The sequence below is a fragment of the Schistocerca piceifrons genome, chromosome 4, assembly GCF_021461385.2.
Source record: "Schistocerca piceifrons isolate TAMUIC-IGC-003096 chromosome 4, iqSchPice1.1, whole genome shotgun sequence".
Classification (NCBI taxonomy): domain Eukaryota; kingdom Metazoa; phylum Arthropoda; class Insecta; order Orthoptera; family Acrididae; genus Schistocerca; species Schistocerca piceifrons.
Window position 1 is genome coordinate 606,247,815 of NC_060141.1, and position 24,488 is coordinate 606,272,302.

At 43.8% G+C, this 24,488-nt stretch overlaps 1 protein-coding gene across 1 annotated transcript in view; it reads left to right on the top strand.

Annotated features, from left to right (window-relative positions):
• The window catches only part of LOC124796047 (lutropin-choriogonadotropic hormone receptor-like), a 503,184-nt gene that overhangs the window by 395,802 nt on the left and 82,894 nt on the right, over nucleotides 1-24,488 (top strand). Inside the window, exon 10 of the mRNA XM_047260133.1 lies at nucleotides 12,536-12,628. Within this exon, the coding sequence (XP_047116089.1) occupies nucleotides 12,536-12,628 (93 nt within the window). The remainder of the gene's footprint in view (nucleotides 1-12,535; nucleotides 12,629-24,488) is intronic.

Below are 24,488 nucleotides of genomic sequence, written 5' to 3' on the forward strand. Positions count from 1 at the left end.
AAGGAGTATAGATTTTAGTGTTAGGAAGTCGCATCTGAAAGTATTTGTATGGAGTGTAGACACGTATGGAAGTGAAACATGGACGATAAGTATTTTAGACAGGAAGAGAATAGAAGCTTTCGAAATGTGGTGCTACAGAAGAATGCCGTAGCTTAGAAGGGTGGATCACATAACTAATGAGGAGGTACTGAATAGAACTGCGCTCCGTCTTCAGGTCACAAGTGGCCCATCGGGACCATCCGACCGCCGTGTCATCCTGAGTTGAGGATGCAGATAGGAGGGGCGTGTGGTTTTCTTTGACCGGAGCCGCTACTATTCGGTCGAGTAGCTCCTCAACAGGCATCACGAGGCTGAGTGCACCCCGAAAAATGGCAACAGTGCATGATGGCCTTGATGGTCACACATCCAAGTGCAGGCCACACCCGACAGCGCTTGACTTCGGTGATCTCATGGGTCCCGGTGTATCCACTGCGGCAAGAATTGGGGAGAAGAGAAATTTGTGGCACAACTTGACTAGAAGAAGGGATCGGTTGGTAGAACAAGTTCTGAAGCATCAAGGGAGCACCAATTTAGTATTTGATGGCAGAGTGGAGAGTAAAACTCGTAGAGGGGGGGGGGGGGGGGGCAAGAGATGAATACACTGAGCAGATTCAGAAGGATGTAGGTTGCAGTAGGTACTGGGAGGTGAAGAAGCTTGCACAGGATAGAGTAGCATGGTGATCTGTATCAAACTAGTCTCTGAACTGATGACTACAACAACTACAATCCCCATATGTTTGGAAATGATAACCAGACAGAAGTAAAAGCGTTTGTTTGTGGGGGAGAACAACGGATAAGGTTCTTTTCTTTTTCGACCAAGTACATTAACCGGATTTGCAGAGTGGATGGAGCTTGGGGAGGCACGGGAGGCTATGGTTGTTAAGGTTGAACTAGCCAAGGCTTATGTATAATACGAATAATTGGTATATAAAGTATTTATACTGTGAGAAGAGAGGGAAAATGCTGCCTTTCTGTTATAGATTTCTTTTGTTTTAATAAGCTATGGTTATTAGTATCTGATCATCAGGTCACGTTCATTCCTGTTCTTTCTCATAGTGATCGATATGATTGTTTCTACGTGATTTACTTAGTAATGGATGGTTCACTTACCGATCATATTACAGGAATTTCTAATGGATAATACAAATAAAATCTAATTTACGAAGCAACAATTTGCCGTAAAATCAGGGCGTTACAGATGTTTGTAGCCAGTAACCTCCGTCTTTCCATAATAAGCCCTATTTAGATCTATAGCTTTAGTATCTAATCACTAGTCACCGGAGAGAGCTTCTCAAGTTTATGTGTCAGTCTGTTTCCTTGGCTTCGGAGTTTTTCGCTGTGACATCCATACAAAGATTTCGATGTTCAAGCCCCATTGTGCTTCAGTTAAGAGTCGAGTTTTCGAATGTATTCACCAGTTACCGAGATTATGCCATCTACTTCGCCGAAGTAGTCCTATGTCCTATATAGGAAGTATACATTGTTCCAATCAGTCTGTCAGCTCCTGACACACAAAAGTCTCAATATCTTAGAAAACTCTACTTTTAATTCAAACGTGGACTGAATTGCACACAGATAAAATTTGATACAGTTTGCTTTCATATCTCATATGTTTGGTGATGATGATTGATGTGTGTGAGAGGGAGAGACGTACCATTGTCTCATGTAATGCTTCACTTGTTTACCCTCTTTTGCTATAATCATTTCGTTGTTCACGTTCATAAAGAATAACAACAAAGCTAAACGTGTTTGTTCGAAATTAGATTTTATTATATGTACATTCATAGCTAACAAGGGGAGTCCGCCAATTGTGAAATTCAGATTCGATTCATACTGCGCATAATAAAAGCTCATGGCCAGAGGTGTAATGTGGCAAAGCACCAAGATGCACTTCTCAGCCGTTGTCGAGGAAATCGACAGTTAAAAGAAACCGTTGCGGTGAAATACTCTCTACGATTAATAATTTTCTACAGCGTCGTGGCGCTGCGGTAAGCGCTCGAGTTCGTAATCCGAAGGTCGGCGGAACGAATCTCGCGCCATGCAACCATTTTGTTTTTTTTAGTATTTGTTTTTTGTAATTCAAATGTGTGTATAAAAACACACACATACACACACGCACATACATACATACATATATATATATATATATATATATATATATATATATATATATATATATATATATATATATAAAATTCCCGGCAATAAGTTGCAACAATTATGCATATAATAAGTTGTTGAAAGTCGTTTGTCGTGGAAAAACTGGCGACTTCGAACATCATTATGTTTTCCGCAAACAAAGTTGTATTTCACAAATGTTATTAATTGTCTTCATAATGTTAACCACGTATAGTTAACGGAAGACGTAGAAACGATATTCCGAAACGAATACGTATAGCTTAAGTCAAACGTTCGAATTAGAATAGAAACCCCACGAACACAAATTTGCTGTGGCAGGTATGAAATATAAACTCCGTTACTCGCTCGTTACACTTGAAGGACAGATGTTGAATGGGCCGAAACGAGCCGCCGCATAACAGCGTAGTTGCCTGCTAACTTCGAAAGAAGATAGATGCGGCCCTAGGGCAACTTACAACATCGTCGAAAATCAGTGCGGACGTGAGAGCTTTGGTACACCCTGTTAAACAAACGGAAAAATGGAGGCGGTACAATTGGAGAGCGATCCGCCTTCACCAACATGCATAAGCAATTCATTATATATTTGAATTACAAAAAACTAATAATAAAAAAATGTTGCATGGCGCGAGATTCGATCCGGCGACCTTCGGATAATGAACCCGAGCGCTTACCGTTGCGCCACGACGCTGTAGAACATTATCAATCGTAGAGAGTATTTCACCGCAACGGTTTCTTTTAACTATCGATTTTCTCGACAACGGCTGAGAAGTGCATCTTGGTGCTTTGCCACATTACACCTCTGGCCATGAGCTTTTATTATGCACAGTATGAATCGAATCTGAATTTCACAATTGGCGGCCTCTCCTTGTAAGACGTTTTTATTTGAACTGCGACTGCTGACTTGCACTCACAAATAGACCATGTAGGTTTTTGTTTATTGCAGCGAATAAAATTCTACGTAATTTATTTACCAGCACAAATGGATTAACTAACGTTGTAGAGTCTCCTCAGCCCTTGTATTGATTTCTGACTAAAGCGCCGATTTCAGTCCGAATCCCTCATAATGGGACGACCGTGCGCACGTCATCATAGTTAACTTGCGCGTTCCATATACACATTGTAAAGTTGTAAGGTAACTGATTTAACATGAGTGAACAACATCTTTCACGGCTGGGGATACACTATGTTCGTTATTAACATTGAAAATTACGTTACGCCGACTAAAGTAAAAATCCATATTTGTAGCGACGATATTTGAAGACGCGCGTGTAGAAAAGTGATTAGGTGCAGTTATAATTTTGAGGCATATGTTTGCGATATCAGTGTTCTTAGATTATAACCAGCAGCTAAAACGGGCCCACTAATGTACAAAAACCATGAGCTTGTAGGAGTGTGTAAGCCGAAGATACATACACTACTGGCCATTAAAATTACTCCACCACGAAGATAACGTGCTACAGACGCGAAATTTAACCGGCAGGAAGAAGATGCTGTGATATGCAAATGATTAGCTTTTCGGAGCATTCACACAAGGCTGGCGCCGGTGGCGACACCTACAACGTGCTGACATGAGGAAAGTTTCCAACCAATTTCTCATACACAAACAGCAGTTGACCGGCGTTGCCTGGTGAAACGTTGTTGTGATGCCTCGTGTAGGGAGGAGAAACGCGTACCATCACGTTTCCAACTTTGATAAAGGTCAGTTTGTAGCCTATGGCGATTGCGGTTTATCATATCGCGACATTGCTGCTCGCATTGATCGAGATTCAATGACTGTTAGCAGAATATGGAATCGGTGAGTTCAGGAGGGTAATACGGAACGCCGTGCTGGATCCCAACAGCCTCGTGTCACTAGCAGTCGAGATGACACGCATCTTATCCGCATGGCTATAACGGATCGTGCAACCACGTCTCGATCACTGAGTGAACAAATGGGGACGTTTGCCAGACAACAACCAACTGCACGAACAGTTCGACGACGTTTGCAGCAGCATGGACTATCAGCTCGGAGACCATGGCTGCGGTTACCCTTGACACTGCATCACAGACAGGCGCGCCTTCGATGGTGTACTCAGCGACGAACCTGGGTGCACGAATGGCAAAACGTCATTGTTTCAGATGAATCCATGTTCTGTTTATAGCATCGTGATGGTCGCATCCATGTTTGGCGACATCGCGGTGAACGCGCATTGGAAACGTACACTCCTGGAAATTGAAATAAGAACATCGTGAATTCATTGTCCCAGGAAGGGGAAACTTTATTGACACATTCCTGGGGTCAGATACATCACATGATCACACTGACAGAACCACAGGCACATAGACACAGGCAACAGAGCATGCACAATGTCGGCACTAGTACAGTGTATATCCACCTTTCGCAGCAATGCAGGCTGCTATTCTCCCGTGAAGACGATCGTAGAGATGCTGGATGCAGTCCTGTGGAACGGCTTGCCATGCCATTTCCACCTGGCGCCTCAGTTGGACCAGCGTTCGTGCTGGACGTGCAGACCGCGTGAGACGACGCTTCATCCAGTCCCAAACATGCTCAATGGGGGACAGATCCGGAGATCTTGCTGGCCAGGGTAGTTGACTTACACCTTCTAGAGCACGTTGGGTGGCACGGGATACATGCGGACGTGCATTGTCCTGTTGGAACAGCAAGTTCCCTTGCCGGTCTAGGAATGGTAGAACGATGGGTTCGATGACGGTTTGGATGTACCGTGCACTATTCAGTGTCCCCTCGACGATCACCAGTGGTGTACGGCCAGTGTAGGAGATCGCTCCCCACACCATGATGCCGGGTGTTGGCCCTGTGCGGCTCGGTCGTATGCAGTCCTGATTGTGGCGCTCACCTGCACGGCGCCAAACACGCATACGACCATCATTGGCACCAAGGCAGAAGCGACTCTCATCGCTGAAGACGACACGTCTCCATTCGTCCCTCCATTCACGCCTGTCGCGACACCACTGGAGGCGGGCTGCACGATGTTGGGGCGTGAGCGGAAGACGGCCTAACGGTGTGCGGGACCGTAGCCCAGCTTCATGGAGACGGTTGCGAATGGTCCTCGCCGATACCCCAGGAGCAACAGTGTCCCTAATTTGCTGGGAAGTGGCGGTGCGGTCCCCTACGGCACTGCGTAGGATCCTACGGTCTTGGCGTGCATCCGTGCGTCACTGCGGTCCGGTCCCAGGTCGATGGGCACGTGCACCTTCCGCCGACCACTGGCGACAACATCGATGTACTGTGGAGACCTCACGCCCCACGTGTTGAGCAATTCGGCGGTACGTCCACCCGGCCTCCCGCATGCCCACTATACGCCTTCGCTCAAAGTCCGTCAACTGCACATACGGTTCACGTCCACGCTGTCGCGGCATGCTACCAGTGTTAAAGACTGCGATGGAGCTCCGTATGCCACGGCAAACTGGCTGACACTGACGGCGGCGGTGCACAAATGCTGCGCAGCTAGCGCCATTCGACGGCCAACACCGCGGTTCCTGGTGTGTCCGCTGTGCCGTGCGTGTGATCATTGCTTGGACAGCCCTCTCGCAGTGTCCGGAGCAAGTATGGTGGGTCTGACACACCGGTGTCAATGTGTTCTTTTTTCCATTTCCAGGAGTGTATATTCGTCATCGCCATACTGGCTTATCACCCGGGGTGATGGTATGGAGTGCAACTGGTTACACGTCTCGGTCACCTCTTGTTCACGTTGACGGCACTTTGATTAGTGGACGCTACATTTCAGATATGTTACGACCCGTGGCTCTACCCCTCATTCGATCCCTCGAAACCCTACATTTCAGCAGGGTAATGCACGACCGCATGTTGCAGGTCGTGTACGTGCCTTTCTGGAAACGTCTGGTCAATGGTGGCCGAGCAACTGGCTCGTCACAATACGCCAGTCACTACTCTGGATGAACTGTGGTATCGTGTTGAAGCTGCATGGGCATCTGTCCCTTAACACGCCATCCAAGCTCTGTTGACTCAATGCCCAGGCATATCAAGGCCGCTATTACGGCCAGAGGTGGTTGTTCTGGGTACTGATTTCTCATGATCTCTGCACCCAAATTGCGTGAAAATGTAATCACATGTCAGTTCTAGTATAATATATTTGTCCAATGAATACCCGTTTATCATCTGCATGTCTTCTTGGTGTAGCAATTTTAATGGCCAATAGTGTAGCACATGTTGAGCCGGCTATCGATTTCGTGAACAAATTAGCAAATACACTCAGACATAAATTAGGCTTCACATTTTACGTCTGCGACCTACAGGGGTTGGAGGAAAATATAGGGACACCGCGAGAAATGCATACTTGAACATATATGCAGGTGCCAGTCATCCAAGGAGATTGCCCTGACGTATTTGACCATGAACGGCACATGCGAAATGTCATAACTGCGGCGCAGGTGTCAGTTGTGTTCAGTTGGTGAGTGCATTACGTCGGATCAGTGATTCACTGCTCGTAACAGGAAAAAATGCGCGAAAGCCATAATACCTGGTCTATAAATCAGTGTAATTTTGTCGGACGAGTCTTGTTGCACAAGGTTTCCAACTTACAGTCGAGTTTACTTCCCAAGAGTGTAACACAGAGGAGGTACGATGACGATATAGGCAGCCATAACGTGTCATTCCGTGGACTCCATGGTTGCGCTGCAAAGTCGTATTACTGTCAAAAATTATGTGAGCATTTTGCCTGATAAAGTCTGTCAAGTGGTACAGTGTTTGTTCCCTAAAGGTAATGCTGTGTTGCAAGACGGCAGGGCCCCTGTTCACACTATAGTCTGCAGTGCTACTGACCCTTTGTGGTCTACTTTGGAGAAACAATTGCTTGATAGCTACCCGTTTCCATTGTCGTTACCTGAAATTGCCGCTATTTTGCAGGAAGAATGGTATAATGTTCCTTTCAACAACATACAGGACCTGTATGTACCCATTCCGAGACTACTGGAAGTTGTTTCCAATGCCAGTGGGTTTCCTGCACCATGTTAGTCGTAGTAATGTGTTGTGTTTTTGGTGTTTCCAATTTTTGTCCACTCCAAGTATCATACCAGAACTAAATTAAAAATAGTTTTTATCTCCCATTTACGACCAAAGTTTTCGTGAGGTTTTCCTTCGCTGTAAAGCAAATGTCGGGGTTGCAAATACTCTCCTAAACGTTCCCAGTTCGGACTCTCTACGTCCCACTACCTGCTCTTGTCTGAAAAGGCCCTCACTCTACAACCTGTTTACCGCTCAAATAGCTTTTTCGTCCTTTACTTTGTAGAGAATGAATGCTATTAAAAAATAAAATAAAATAAATAGTTTTTGATGTTGCTGAGCAACAGTCATACGATAATTTTTAAATGAACACGCCGCCATTTGTCTGTATTTTTGTTTATTTAATTACGACCAGGATTTCGGACTTTTATGCCATTTTCAAGTAACTGAGTTTATGCCACTAACATATTTTGCAAGTAATCAAGCTCATAATTGGCCATGAATTAAGAAAAATATAGCTCCACATCAAATGCCGGATGTAATATCATCAGTTTGTAAAAAGATCGATAGCTAATAGTGGGAGCACGTCATAAATAATGAATAGTAAAACTGTTTTCATTAGATTCACTATGTGATCAACAGTATCCGTACACCCCCAAAACCATACCTTTTTCATATTACATTCGTTTGGCTGCCACTTACTGCCAGGTACTCCGTATCAGCGATCTCAGAAGTCAGACATCGTGAGAGAGCAGAATGGGGCGCTCCGCGGAACTCACGGACTTCGAACGTAGTCAGGTGATTGGGTGTCACTTGTGACATGCGTCTGTACGCAAGATTTCCACAGTCCTAAACATCCCTAGGTCCACTGTTTCCGATGTGATAGTGAAGTGGAAACTTGAAGGGACACGTACAACACAAAAGCGTACAGGCCGACCTCGTCTATTGACTAGCAGAGACCGCCGACAGTTGAAGAGGGTCATAATTGTAATAGGCAGACATCTATCCAGACCATCACACAAAAATTCCATACTGCATCAGGATCTACTGCAAGTACTATGACAGTTAGCGGGGAGGGAGAAAACTTGGATTTCAAGGTCGAACGGCTGCTCATAACCCACACATCACGCTGGTAAATGCCAAAGGAAGCCTCGTTTGGTGTAAGTAGCGTGAACATTGGACTATTGAACAGTGGAAAAACGTTGTGTGGAGTGACGAATCACGGTACACAAGGTGGTGATCCGACGGCAGGGCGTGGGTATCGCGAATGCCCGGTGAAAGTTTTCTGTCAGCGAGTGTAGTGCCAACAGTAAAATTCAGAGGCGGTGGTGTTATGGTGCGATCGTGTTTTTCGTGGAGGAGGCTTGCACCCCTTGTTGGTTTACGTGGCACTACCACAGCACAGGCCTACACTGATGTTTTAAAGACGTTCTTGCTTCCCACAGTTGAAGACCAATTCGGGGATGGCGATTGCATCTTTCAACACAATCGAGCACCCGTTCATAATGCACTGCCTATGGCGGAGTGGTTACGCGACAATAACATCCCTGTAATGGACTAGCCTGCACAGGGTCCTGAACTGAATCCAACAGAACACCTTTGGGATGTTTTGGAACGCCGACTTCGTGCCAGGCCTCACCGGCTGACATCGATACCTTTCCTCACAGCAACACTCCGTGAAGAATTGGCTGCCATTCCCCAAGAAACCTTCCAGCATCTGATCGAACGTATGCCTGCGACAGTGAAAGCTGTCATCAAGTCTAAGTGTTGGCCAACACCATATTGAATTCCTGCATTACCGCTGGAGGATGCCACGAACTTGTAAATCATTTTCAGCCAGGTGTCCGGATACTTGTTATCTCATGACGACGTGCTCCAACAATTATCAGCTGATCTTTTTACGAAATGATGATTTTACATCTGACATTTCGTGGCGAGCGAATATTTTTCTTAATTTGTGGCCAATTTTTAGTTTGACGTCCTGCAAAATATATTAATGACATAATCTCAATCAATCGTAAATGAAAAAAAAAGCCGAGACCTGGGTCATAATTAAGTAAACAACAATACCGTCAAATGGCGTTGGGTCTATTTAAAAAAATGTGAGTATGCAACAACAATTTGTTAAACATGTTTAATTTTTGGTGGTCATGAAGTTATGTGCACCGTATATTAATATATGTAGATACTAAAATCGAGAAGTGTAATGCGAGATTCAATAAAAGAATGAACAAAGAACGTACAAATAATTTTGTAACAAAAATTATCGCGTAACGTGCGCTATATTAAATATATGGTGCAATTACGGTACTTTGTAAAAGTCTCCACAAAAACAAAAGGCCACTCACGCCTGGGTAGCTGGAAATGACAGGTGATAAAGCGCTCCTTGCTGAAAGGTCGTTAAGAAATAATTTACGGGGAACGAACTTGCCTTTAGTCGTCTTTGACTCCAAGAAAGCAGCTCCGTGCTTAATTTCAAGGTGGTTGTAAAGCCTCTAAATAAAGAATTTGTATTTAATTTTTGTTTTCTCTGAAATGAAAGTAATGAAAATATACCGAGAAGATTAATTTAAGAACGGCGTAAAATAACTGAATCGCATTTAGTTGTTTATAAAATCGAATACTGTGTGACAGACTCTTACGAGGATGTCTTATTTTCATATTGCGTAATATGTTGAGACTTGTAAGCAACTGAGAAACTGACACTGGTTGCCACACTGGTTGTGACACTGGTCCAGACAGGTGTCATCAAGTTTGTTACCATTCTGTACGTTGTGGGCTTCAGCTTCGAGGTTTTTGTTCGTCTCTTTCGTTTGAGTGGATAACGGGTGATAAGAGTGCTTTTAACGATGCTCTAAGTCTCTTCACATGCTTATCTCACAGTATTCAGTATATTTTGACAACCAAAGTACCTAATCTAAGATTAAGATGTGATCATCTCAGATTTGGGTAGGTTTAATACTAAAGCTGAATACACTTTCAGGTCTACGTGTTACACAGACTTTTTGTGTTCTACGATAGGCAAATTCTTACGTTACACACGACATTTACCTGAAATAATTCTGCGTGTCAGATTCACTCTAAACTCAGTCGTCTCCATCAGTGTGCAGCTATAACAAGCTGCAAGTTGTTCTTAGAATAAAACTTTTGTGAAAATCCCTCCCCTCTGAAGTTCGGTCAACAGTGGTTAACTGTTGAATAGCCGAATCATTCTCTATTTACACCAGTCACAGCGTTCAACAATATCTATAATATGAGCAACACAGAACAAAAAAATATTCGCTTAATATGTTCCAAAACAATAAATTACAATTAATTATTCTCAGAAAGCATTCAGCTGCGTGAAGGCCGGCCGTTGTAGCCGAGCGGTTCTAGGCGCTACAGTCTGGAACCACGCAACCGCTACGGTCGCAGGTTCGAATCCCGCCTCGGGAATGGATGTGTGTGATGTCCTTAGATTAGTTAGGTTTAAATAGTTCTAAGTTCTAGGGGACTGATGACCTCAGAAGTTAAGTCCCATAGTGCTCAGAGCCATTTGAACCATTTTTAGTAGCGTGAATAGAGACACTCGCTGCGAAAATATGATTGACGTTTCTTCCTGAATGGTCCATACTACCACCTTTAGATGTACGTTCCTTCCCTCTGTGTGCTCATCCGTCTTTCCTATCGAAATATTTCAGTCATATTTTAAAACAACGGTATGTTTGAGATCTGAATTAGCGTACGCATGTGGATTGAGAGACAAAAAGACAGTCTTGTTTCCGTCGACCACGGAGGTAGTGGTACTGCGTGGGCTCTTCCTGCACTTTCCATGATTCTGTTGATTGGAAGATTTTGTGTGATGTCTCGTATCGATGACCATTTGTAGCCTCTATGCTGTCTAGCGTTCTTTGGTGTAATATCCTATCAGCATAGCATTTAGCTTAGGATATGTGATTTCTTTGTAACCAATACTAAGTCTTTGTTCAGAGCGAGAGACTTTGTACCACATTCAAGGAGCAGGATCGGCCTTTCATTAACTCACTCATGAATATAGATCATAGTTCACGTTACTACCGGGATTAGAAATTATGTCAGGTTCCATTTGCTCTAATTTTGATGATTTTTTAAAAATCTTATGGGACTTAACTGCTAAGGTCATCAGTCCCTACGCTTACACACTACTTAACCTAAATTATCCTAAGGAGAAACACACATACACCCATACCCGAGGGAGGACTCGAACCTCCGCCGGGACCACTTTTGATGATCTGTGGTAGTTGTGTTCCACGTGATCCCACGCAGGACAGCTGCAATTTCATTGATGAGCTATCGTGATGGTTTTCTCGCATAACAATAATTAATCCAATTTCTGAGTAATTATTCCTCATCCCAAAGCCACTTATAATTTATCATGGTCTCCTGATCATGTCTCATGAGCTTATTTACTTTTTATTTAATGTAATAACTGACGTGAGCACACACAACTGAATACGTTCAACCATCACTGGAATCATAATTTAGGCAAGCTTTCATCGACTTTCTTGGCATACATATTACAGCAGGTATAAGGTAGGACTGAGCTGCTCAGAACTTCGAGACACGTGCCTGAGTGTGACTATTGTGATTGCCTTTTCAAGAAGATGTGGATTCTACATCTCCATTGCACGCACCTTCTCTACAAGAGCGGATGCACTGTACTTTCAGGTTGTGTCATTAAATTTGTGTGTATTGGGCGTAATTTTGTATTACTTAACAAATCTTCAGGATCCCCAATACTCATTATCGCGCTGTGAAGGTCTTTCCTATCTCCGAACATCTTATAAGGGAAGGTAGATCTTGTCAATATCTACTAGCTGGCCAAATTTTGAGTGCGAAGGAGATTAATTTTCAGGCCATCGATAGAGAAGTCATATCAGTTTCGTGCTCGAAATAAATTTAAAAGGAATAGCAAGCTTTCAAGCCTTATGAGACTTCCTCTAAAAACATCCATTTTTTTAGTCGCTTCCAGTGATGAGTTGTAATTGAAAATTAAGTAAAGTGTTCTTCTGGGCACAATATCCTCAACCGAGTGAAATACGTGATCACAAATATCGCGGCGTTCTTTGTAACAAGAATCTCTTTTAAAAGCCTTTAAGAAGATGAACGGCATCCACCTGTCCGCCCTCACCGACAATCTCGACGAATTCGTAAACAAACAGAGGAATCGCGGTTTTGCACGCTTCCTAATCCAAACGCACATAAAAAGATGCGCTGATAAGATTCACGAATCAGCGTTACATTTAGGAAGAACGGAAACTTATAACCAATATGAATGAAATGCTGCAAGAAGCAAAACAGCACAGATCGAGGTAGAATTATTAGCCCAACTGAAAAAAAATATTTTTTCTGTTTCAGAACATCCGCGTAGCGCTGCTGACATACCCATACCATTGCTGTGCATTCCAGTTCCCTGGGACTCATGACCCTGCTGCTCATCACAGACATGAGGTAAATATAAGTCATTATCTGTGACGTATTACTTGCACGATCATTTGTGATACACTAGGTCAAGCAAAACTAACTAAAAGTGGAAGATAAATAATTAGAAAAATACTGTATGTAGCCTGACGCTGTTATCATGATATTACATAGAAAAACATGGGATGTTTTGTAAGTACTGAAAACCTCCGTTGTTTTTCAAAGGCAAATAGCACTACAGTATCCCTCAGCGTGTTCTCCGCTGCTATATTGTAGAGTTTAGTGAATTGAGTGAATTAAGTTGTACTAGGAATAGCATGTAAATTAGTTTAGCATAGGTTAGAACACAACTACAAATACTGAGTATTCTGACTGTCATCAGTCATGACAGTTCTCACCTGATAAGTCTCTGATAGCTATACGGAACTAAAACAGAAATTTGCTCTGGCTGACAGGAGAAACGAAGCACTCACATGAAGTGGATGAAACGAAATGAAACTTCGCGGGTTGAGAGGAGAGGGTACGTGATGTTGCTGTAGCAATTACAATATCGAGTCACCTTCACAAAGAACTTGACAACATGAGTTCACTTACCAACAGTATGTTGCACCCCCACTTGTCTGACGTGCGTGCATGACATGATTTGGTTGCGAAGGGCGTCATAAAGCCGTTGTATCCTTTCTTGAAGCCAACGTACGGACAACTGTTGTAAATCGTCCCCGATATCGTGGATAGAGAGGAGAGACGCTCAGTAGCTCGGTACGGGCTTTTGTTGAAGTTTCGAGAACATACCTTCACCGAGGACTCAAGCAGTATATTGCTCCCTCCTACGTATATCTCGCGAAGAGACCATGAGGATAAAATCAGAGAGATTAGAGCCCACACAGAGGCATACCGACAATCCTTTCCACGAACAATACGAGACTGGAATGGAAGGGACAAGCGATAGAGGTACTCAAGGTACCCTCCGCCACACACCGTCAGGTGGCTTGCGGAGTATGGATGTAGATGTAGATATAGATGTAGATGTAGATGCTGGTAATGGCGCCGAGTGACGTCCGACGTAGTCCCACACATGATCTGTCGAGAACAGATAAGGGGATCTTGGTGGCTAGATGAATAAACATCACGCATATATATATATATACATATATATATATATATATATATATATATATATATATATATATATAGATAGATAGATAGATAGATAGATAGATATATGCTACCACGACCAATCCAGAGAGTAAAGTAAGTGCGGTTGAGTTGTTCCATACGGCGTCTGGTAAAATGTGAAGCGGGTCCGTCATACTCGAAGTACATTGCTGTCTGCGTGGCATAAGGAACGTCCTCAAGGTGTCCAAGAAACGAATTTTCCGAAAATTGCAAGTAATTCCGTCGTTCAGCGATTTGACCTACCAACATGTCACCAATCAAGCCGCACCAAATAGTGATCGGAAAACGAATTTGAAAATTGGTTTCTACTGTAGCATGTAGAATTTCCTGCGACCACCGATGATTATTACCTGTATTGTTGACTTTATTACTTGTAACCGTGGCTTCATCATTGAGTAGCAGTATCAATGGGAGCAAATGACGATCATAATTAAACTAGTGACAGAATTCAAGTCATGTGGCATTATCGCCAGTTGAAGATTGTGATCACGGGTACAATTTTTCCGCAAGTAATGTTCGCAATACACGTTTTGGGACACTGATATGTGCAGAAAGTTGCCGTATGCTGGTAGTAGGACAACGCAGCACCACGTCAACAACGTGTTACTGTTCCTGCACAGTTCAGAAGGAAAACGGGAACTTGGAAGGATACCTATTCATTGCAGTGTGCTGAAAATTCTGGTAAGCGCTCTACGATCAGCAATTTAACATATCGAAAAGAGCCGACGTTATTCTTAGACGGCAGCAGGAGCACTATCATCACAGGAACCGTAAACATACACTACGTCTGCATATTTTTCATTAGTGTGAAAGTGTGGCGTTTTAGCCAGCGCGTGTACAAACACAGTTAACCGACGTTTCTCATTCATACACTCTTATTCCCTCGCACTACTTCACTCACAACACACCATGGAGAACTGCGCATTGAAGATGTTGAAAACAACGAGTTAGACTGGGATAGAATAAAACGTTAAAGAAGTTGGATGGGTAAGACATATACGTGCTTGCCACTAGCTCAAAAACAAACCTACGTTAAATGTGTTCTTTCTCTGAAATCTTTTGGAATAGGACACATGTCCAGATTAGGTGGATATGTGCTTGAATGATCGTCCCTGTCATGTCCCTGAATATTTACCATTCCTCTTGAGACGTACTGTATACACTGTCGCCATGTAACTACGTTCAGAAGACTGCCATATACGACAACTAGCTTGGAAAAAGAGCGCCGCAAATAGTCAGGACACTGAAGCTTCTTATGGAAAATTAGTGCATGAGTGATGTACCGGGACTCGAACCTGGGACACACACTGCGTTGCAGAGTGGAAAATTCATTCTGGAATCAGTAAACTGTCTGCGTTTGATGTTGAGAAATTCACGGCTTCACGAACGCAATAGTATAACTGTTTCAACTGGAAAAAAACGAGAATTATCGTCTTGTATTATCGTCCGCTAGGTCATTAATGGTTCCGTGCCTCTTCCTACAGACAGGATATACGCTTAATAAACACCAACAGCCATCTTGAAAACGTCATTTCCGACACCCGCACACAGAAACGCACTTGCGAACAAACTGATAAGTTCGGAATGGACCGCATTATGCCGCCGAGGACCACAGACCACTGACCTAGGAAATACGCTCCGCAATACCGCCTCCATCCCAGAGAGCACAAGGCTGAGCTCTATCACCCATGGCGGCTTAAAGCTGACTCCCCGTTCTCCACCTCCAAAAACAGCTGCACGAATTTTCTGTAACATTCAGGATTTTAGGCCAGTCAGGCATAAGAACATATTTGAAACATATCCATTGGCCATTACTAGTGGTCTCTAGCAACAGTAGGATCTGGAAACACCGGACATCCTCGAGAAATCACTCATCCTTGAAAACCGCCTAGTCGGTCACATGATCACCCACTTTTGAGACTTACTTTGAAAACAATCTTAAAAAAATGTTCAAATGTGTGTGGATTCCTAAGGCACCAAGTTATTGATGTCATCGGTCCCTAGACTTACACACTACTTAAACTAACTTATGCTAAGAACAACACACACACCCATGCCCGAGGGAGGACTCGAACCTCCGGCGGGAGGGGCTGCACAATCCGTGACAGGGTGCCTGAAACCGCGCGGCCACTCCGCGATTGAAAACAATCTTATCAAGTCTAAAGTCTTCAACACAATGTAACGGTTGTTAAGTAATGTTACATACATACATATATAAGTTATAATGCTTATTGACGTTGTAAGGTTTTCTTTAAAAACATATGAAATTTTTTCTAGAACGTCAGTAAAAATTTCCCCGTATTCAGGAATCTATCAGAACGAAATCAATGTGTTTTTGTACACAATTTAATAAACCACGATTACAAATATACTAGGAGGAACACAATTTTGATGTTTTCTGTTGCTGGATTTTTACGGCTTTCCTAATATCTGCGAAAATGGACCAATTTTTATGTCTTTTCTCTCAAATAAATTCCTTAATATTGAATTAAATTAAGATTCTTTCCATAGAATCATAGAATGTTTCACTATAGTAGTGACTATTTGAGTACAAAATGTAAGTACTCTAAGGTGTTTGTAAGGTACATAAAATTTCCGAAATGTAGGTTACGGGAAACCTAAATCAAAGATTTTACAGTGTTTTTGTAAGTGCTTACCTTCCGTGGGTGAACTAATGCAAACCACATCCATACTCCTCTTTATCCGCAAGCAGTCTTTTCTTTGGTTGTCTAGGCTAATCGCCACTCGGGATCAGCCGAGCGGTCTCAGACGCTGCAGTCATGGACTGTGCGGCTGGTCCCGGTGGAGGTTCGAGTCCTCCCTCGGGCAGGGGTGTGTGTGTTTGTCATTAGGATAATTTAGGTTAAGTAGTGTGTAAGCTTAGGGACTGATGACCTTAGCAGTTAAGTTCCATAAGATTTCACACACATTTGAACATCTAGGATAATCTGATTTCCAGACTGAACAGCCATGGTGTCAGCTGCGGCAATTCTCCTGTAATCGATTTCCTTCAGTATCGACAGTGTGCATGCGCCTGGATTAAATAATAGCCTGTGTAGATTTCGCAGCCTGCCAAGATCATTAAAGTGTAGTATTACACTTTACTGGTACCGGGCATGCTGTAGACTGTAATATAGATCTACACACAACTTTCGTAAGCTTTACTTCGCTGTAACAACTTGTAAACAAACGCCATAAACCAAAGGATACAATATCAATGACAGTGATGCTATTTCACATCCTTCTTTATGTACTACACAAACATTGCCCGCATGGCGATTACAAAAACTGGAAGAAAACAAGGCAGGAATACATAACGTAAGTAAATACAGAACAAGAAAGGGGCGTGGCCACGTGCAAGCTTTTGTCAGTTATTATTTTTATCACACTTGAGAGTAGAATTGGAACGTATATTTAGAAATTGAAATACCACGTAGTAAATGAAGAACCAATAACATTTTTTTTCGCTTTCGCTCACGTACGTCCCCTCGTAAGGGAAGACTGGCGTATTGTCTGGAAGGTGGAGAAGGGCGCCGCCCACCGACTCCGCAAAACCGGCCTTGGCGATCGTTGCAGCGCTTGGCACGAACACACAAACGCGCTCAGGGAATGTGTAGCAAGTGGTACACGCGCTAACAGGAAACAATGTTGTGTCTTTAAAGCGCGGTATGGCATTCGCCACCAGTAGAAAATGACTGAAATGAGCTGCAGTGGACTTCATGAAACGAAAAGGGAACAATAATGTGAATAAAGCTGATGTTTTGCAGAGCGCGACCACTGCTCTCACAATATCGACTCTGAAAGTAGTAACGCAAATGCTGCACAGGCATGCATTTGCACTTCCATTAAGCGAAATGTCAATTATTTGTCGGAAATAGATTTTCGAGGCATATCACAGTCTTTTCTGCAGGTAAAATAACCTGAACGGCCGATACATGATGTGTATGCGAAATCCATTTCAATCAATTTCTGCAAATATAAAATTTCGTAGCAATTCTCGGGAGGATGGATCTCGTGTGCCTATAATCCACTGCTTCGAAACACAGCTCAGTCTGGAAATTAATTACAGAATACACTCCACATCTGCAGGAACTCTTGCTTCCTTTTGGCATGAGGGTACTTTTCACCATAGCTGTGAGTTACACACACGAGACCTCAGTCGACTTATTACATCGCAATTACTGATGGGAGAACAGAGTAGTATCCGTTGAATTGGTCTTCACGAAACGAAATTTCGTCTCGGTAAGAAAACACGCTTCAGCTTAACGAAATTTCTAGCTGCTGCTAAAAATGGGAAATTGAGGGAGCTTAAAGTCATTATTCATTTAGAGAAAAATTTACACCGTTTCCAGAAAACCCCGACTGATCAACATAGACAAATGTAATGTATTGCGAATACATAGAAAGAAGGATCCTTTATTGTATGATTATATGATAGCGGAACAAACACTGGTAGCAGTTACTTCTGTAAAATATCTGGGAGTATGCGTACGGAACGATTTGAAGTGGAATGATCATATAAAACTAATTGTTGGTAAGGCGGGTACCAGGTTGAGATTCATTGGGAGAGTGCTTAGAAAATGTAGTCCATCAACAAAGGAGGTGGCTTACAAAACACTCGTTCGACCTATACTTGAGTATTGCTCATCAGTGTGGGATCCGTACCAGGTCAGGTTGACGGAGGAGATAGAGAAGATCCAAAGAAGAGCGGCGCGTTTCGTCACTGGGTTATTTGGTAACCGTGATAGCGTTACGGAGATGTTTAACAAACTCAAGTGGCAGACTCTGCAAGAGAGGCGCTCTGCATCGCGGTGTAGCTTGCTCGCCAGGTTTCGAGAGGGTGCGTTTCTGGATGAGGTATCGAATATATTGCTTCCCCCTACTTATACTTCCCGAGGAGATCACGAATGTAAAATTAGAGAGATTAGAGCGCGCACGGAGGCTTTCAGACAGTCGTTCTTCCCGCGAACCATACGCGACTGGAACAGGAAAGGGAGGTAATGACAGTGGCACGTAAAGTGCCCTCCGCCACACACCGTTGGGTGGCTTGCGGAGTATCAATGTAGATGTAGATGTAGATGTAGGATGGTTATAACTAACCTGCCAATACTTGAGCCAGTGTAGACGGAAAACTGTTTACCGTGCGAGTACGCAACTTTGTAGGAATTATGTTCCAACTGTGGGCTACAGGAGTTTCGTTGTTAGTAGTGCTTGTTTCATGACTTGCTGTTAGGCGACGGTACTGGTAGGGCGCCGTAGTATTGATACACACCCATCGGTGTGCATTGCAGTTGTAGCCAACTTGGATCTGGACGAGGTGAGCAGGGCTTTCCTCGTAAGGCTGTTTCATCAAAAGAACAGCATCAGTGCTGCTCCTCTTCACAAGTATCGACACATTAAAAGAATACGGACAGACCCTCTTTCCATACGATGGTAGGAGAACATGATTCGCAAGCTTGAATTAAGTGGCGATTTGCGGAATTGCTCCTGGGACAGGCCGACGGCCAATTGCTCCACAAATTATTGAAGAAATTACTGTTGTCATCGCTGGGAATGTTGGACGCAATGTGCGATCTTCAAACAGTGCGCGAGTTGTGTCACAACTTCTGAACAATCAATGGTCCAACGCTCGAAAAGCTCTGCGAACAATTGTGGAACGGTATCTGTACAAACTGAACATTACTCATCAACTTTTGCCACGTGACGCAGACATTTGAAACGATTTTGCCCTTACGTTTCTTTCAAGGTTTTAAGTCGACTACATGTGGCCTTGGAACATTTTTTGGAGTGATGAAGCTCACTTTACGCTCGCTGGAACGTCAACACCTACGAAGTTCGTGAAGTTCCCCTGCATAATAGCCGCGTCGCTGTTGTGGTGTAGTTTCACGGCGAAGTTCATGAACGGGCCATTTTGCTTCGAGGAACCCCGAACCCAACGAACAGAGACATGCAGAGTGAACAGTAGACGTTACTGTCATTTACTTTGCCATCAAGTGATCCCTGCTCTACGGGAGAGAGATGCTTTGAACGTAATTGCTATGACGCATGATGGAGCTACACCTCACATGTCCCTTGAGGTCACTGGGTTACTATGTAATACGTTTGGAAAAAACGGAATCATTGGCCAATCGTTCCAAACTGCGTGGCCATCTAGATGATCAGTTTGGAACCCATGTGGAGTTACCTGGAAGATAATATTTATCAACAGGACACTAACATACGGTGCAGATTGGAGATGAGCATAACCAGGGAGGTAGCCAACATCCCACCTGACATGTTTCAGGCAGAAAATAGAGCAATCTCTTGGGCGGTTCCAGGCTCTATGGATGCGGATGGAAGGTAAACTTGGTACGCTATTAACAACTGTTTCTCTCTCACGTGGTAATTAAATTGTATTTCTTTGATGGTTTATTCATTATTTCTCTTTCGCATGTCATTACAAATCTTTTCACAATGTTTCATTGTCATATGATCACTCGTTTTTCGTGTGAGTCCTCTCTAGTAACGAAAGTTTAATTACGATCACTCTGTACGACAAGCGACACACAATTTGGGACAAAACATTTCGTCGGCTTGTTGGATTGCCACCTCTAGGTACGATATGTAACGGCAGCAGCAGTAATTTTCAGTAGCACATTTTAAAACATCCTGTATGAGTCGTCGCACTTGGCTGATTACCGTATCGGCATCTCACCTTTAGAAATACTCTCTTTAGCCTCCCTATCGTTTTAAGTACTGTTTCAGTTGCATCCTCTGTTTTAACAACCCAGCGAAAATCATTTCGTAATATATGCAGCACTTCTAATCTTAGACCCACAGCGACATAAAGCTGGTATCTATGACACATGTCATGGGATAGCGTATATACATATACAGATGGCAGTAGCGTCGCATTTACAAGCTGTAAAAGGGCTTTGCTTTGACGGAGCTGTCGTTAGTACTCAGGTGACTCACGTAAAAAGGTTTCCGACGTGATTATGCGTGAACGACGGGAATTAACAGATTCTGAACGCGTAATAGTAGGTGGAGTTACACGCATGGGATATTCCATTTCGGAAATCATCAGGAATTCAACGATCCGCGATCCACAGCGTCAAGTGTCCGAGAGTACCAAATTTCACGTATTACCTCTCACCATGGACGGCACAGTGGCCGACGGCCTTCGCTTAACCGTCCAGAACAGCGGAATTTGCGTAAAGTTGTTAGTGCTAAGAGACAAGAAACACTTCGGGAAATAATCGCAGAAATCAATGTGGGACGTACGACGAATGTATCCGTAAGCACACTGGGGCGAAATTTGACGCTAATGGGCTACGTCAGCAGACGCCCGTTGTGAGTGCCTTTGCTAACAGTACGACATTACCTGGAGAGCCTCTCCTGGCCTCGTGACCATATCTGTTGCACCCTAGATTACTGGAAAACGGCGGCAGTTTCAAATAAGTCTTAATTTCGGTATATAAGAGCTGATGGTAGGATTCAAGTGTGGCGCAGACCCGACGGAGCCATCGACCAAAGTTGTCAACAAGGCACTGTGCAAGCTGGTGGACGCCATGTTTACATGGAATGGAGTGAGTCCTCTGGTACAAATGAAACGATCAGTGACTGGAAATGGGTTTACAATGGGTTTAGAAAACAAACTCCATGTGAAACACAACTAGCTCTTTATTCACATGAAGTGTTGAGTGCTATGGACAAGGGATTTCAGATCGATTCCGTATTTCTAGATTTCCCGAAGGCTTTTGACACGGTACCACACAAGCGGCTCGTAGTGAAATTGCGTGCTTAGGAAATATCGTATCAGTTATGTGACTGGACTTGTGATTTCCTGTCAGAGAGGCCACAGTGCGTAGTAATTGACGGAAAGTCATCGAGTAAAACAGAAGTCATTTCTGGCGTTCCCCATGGTAGTGTTATAGGCCCTTTGCTGTTCCTTATCTATATAAACGGTTTCGGAGTCAATCTGAGTAGCCATCTTCGGTTGTTTGCAGATGACGCTGTCGTTTATCGACTAATGAAGTCATCAGAAGATCAAAACAAGTGACAGTTGACCCTAAATTACGAAAAACGTGAGGTTGTCCACATGAGTGCTAAAAGAACTTCGGTTACCCGATAAATCAGTCTAATCTAAAAGCCGTAAATTCAACTAAATACCTAGGTACTACAATTACGAACAACTTAAATTGGAAGGAAAACATAGAAAATGTTGTGGAGAAGGCTAACCAAAGACTGCGTTTTATTGGCAGGACACTTAGAAAATGTAACAGACCTACTAAGGAGACTGCCTACACTACGCTTGTCCGTCCTCTTTTAGAATACTGCTGCGCGGTGTGGGATCCTTACCAGATAGGACTGACGGTGTACATCGAAAAAATTCAAAGAAAAGCAGCACGTTATGTATTATCGCGAAATATGTGAGAGAGTGTCACAGAAATTATACAGGATTTGGGTTGGACATCATTATAATATAGGCGTTTTATGTTGCGACGGAATCTTCTGACGAAATTCCAATCACCAATTTTCTCCTCCGAATGCGAAAATGTTTTGTTGACACCGACCTACATAGGGAAGAACGATCACTACGATAAAATAAGGGACATCAGAGCTCGTACGGAAAGATATAGGTGTTCATTCTTCCCGCGCGCTGAGGTGAAATCATTTTAAAGAAAATATTACACTGCCCGACGTAAAAAGTGAGTCACCCAGAAGAGGAGAAGGACACGATGAAATATTGGTTGAGAAGGTATGTGACTTTATCAAGTGATTACAAAATCGCGTCAAGTTTACAAAGAACTTGGTAGCATGAGCCCACTTATCATTGAGATGTCGCACATCCTCTGGTCTGAATGCATGCACTGATCCTACTCGGAAAGGGTCATAATGGAATAATAGAGAATTGTGAAGGTGGTTCGATGAACCCTCTGCCAGGCACTTAAATAAGATTTGCAGAGTATCCACGTAGATGTAGATGTTTGGCGACTGGGGCATGATTAGCAGCCATGTCACTAGGCCATATTGTTCGCGAGTGGTTTGAAGAACATTGACAGTTCGAGCGAAAGACTTGACCACCCACATTGCGCGTCATGTAACCCATCAAAAATATATGGGACGTAACAGAGAAATCGCTTCTTGCAAAATGTCGTGCAGCGGTGCAGCGGCAAACTTTCGCTGTTACGGACGGCTGTAGAGGCAGCATGCACTCCGTCTTCAGGCCCCAAGTGGCCCATCGGGACCATCCGACCGCCGTGTCATCCTCAGCTGAGGTTGCGGATAATAGGGGCGTGTGGTCAGCGCACCGCTCTCCCAGTCGTTGTGATGGTTTTCTTTGACCGGACCCGCTACTATTCGGTCGAGTAGCTCCTCAATTGGCATCACGGGGCTCAGTGCACCCCGAAAAATGGCAACAGCGCATTGCGGCTGGGTGGTCACCCATCCAAGTGCCGGCCACGCCCGACAGCGCTTAACTTCGGTCATCTCACGGGAACCGGTGTATCCACTGCGGCAAGGCCGTAGAGGCAGCATGGCTCAATAATTAAGCAGGGGACAACCAATGACTTGTTGAGCCCATGCCATGTCGAGCTGCTGCACTACGTCTGGCAAAAGGAACTCCGACACCATATTAGGAGTCCAATGACTTTTGTCACCTCATTGTAGGGTTGATGCACAAGCATCAGTGCGCATTGCAGTTGCATATAGTCAACATGGATCTGGATAAGATGAACAGGGCTTCACATGTAAAGCTACTTCATCAAAACGATAGCAATAGTGCTGCTGCTCTTCCCAGTGGTCGACACATTAAAGGAACACGGGGAGGACATCATTCCGCAGCGGGTTTGAGGACGTGATTCGGAAGCTTTGAGGATGTGATTCGGAAGCTCAAATTAATTGGCAATTTGGGAATTGCTCCTGGGAGAGATCGACGGCCAATTGCGCCACAAATTATTGAAGAAATTACTGTTGTCCTGGCAGAGAATGCTCGACGTGCGATCTTCAAGCACTGTTCGAGCAGAGTCTCAACAGCTGAACATTCCGTATTCCGCCGTTCGAGAAGTGCTGCAAACAATTGTGAAATGGTATCCGTACAAACTTCTCGTTACTCACTAACTTTCCCAGGCGACGCAGACATTCGAAAAGATTTTGCTCTTACGTTTCTTGCAGGCTTTAAGTTGACGACATGTGGTCCCGGTTGGAGTGATGATGCTCGCTTTATGGTCACTGATGCAGTGAACACTCGCATCTGCTGCACTTGAGGATCGCCAGCGCCAACGAACTTTTTTGAAGTCCCTGTCACAGTGTGGTATGGGTTCAGGGCACGGTTCATGTACGGTCCATTTTACTTTGAGGAACTCGGACACTAAGGACCAAAGACATGCAGCGTGAACGGCACACGTTACTGTGACCTATTTCGTCAATAAGTGATGGTTTGAACTTACCTGTTTTTATGCACGATGGAGCGCCATCTCACTTGTCTCGTGAACTTCCTTAGTTACTACGTAACTTATTTGGAGGAAACTGTGTCCACCAAGGTCATCAAATTTGAATCCGTGTGAGATTACTAAAAGGACACAGTTCATCAACAGGTCACTAACACACGCTACAGACTGAAGATGAGATAGCAGCCAACATCCCACCTGAGACGTTTCAGGCAGCAGTAGATCAAACGCGCAGTTTCATTGTCATAATTTTACTCGTTTCTAATGGGGGCTCTCCCAGATAG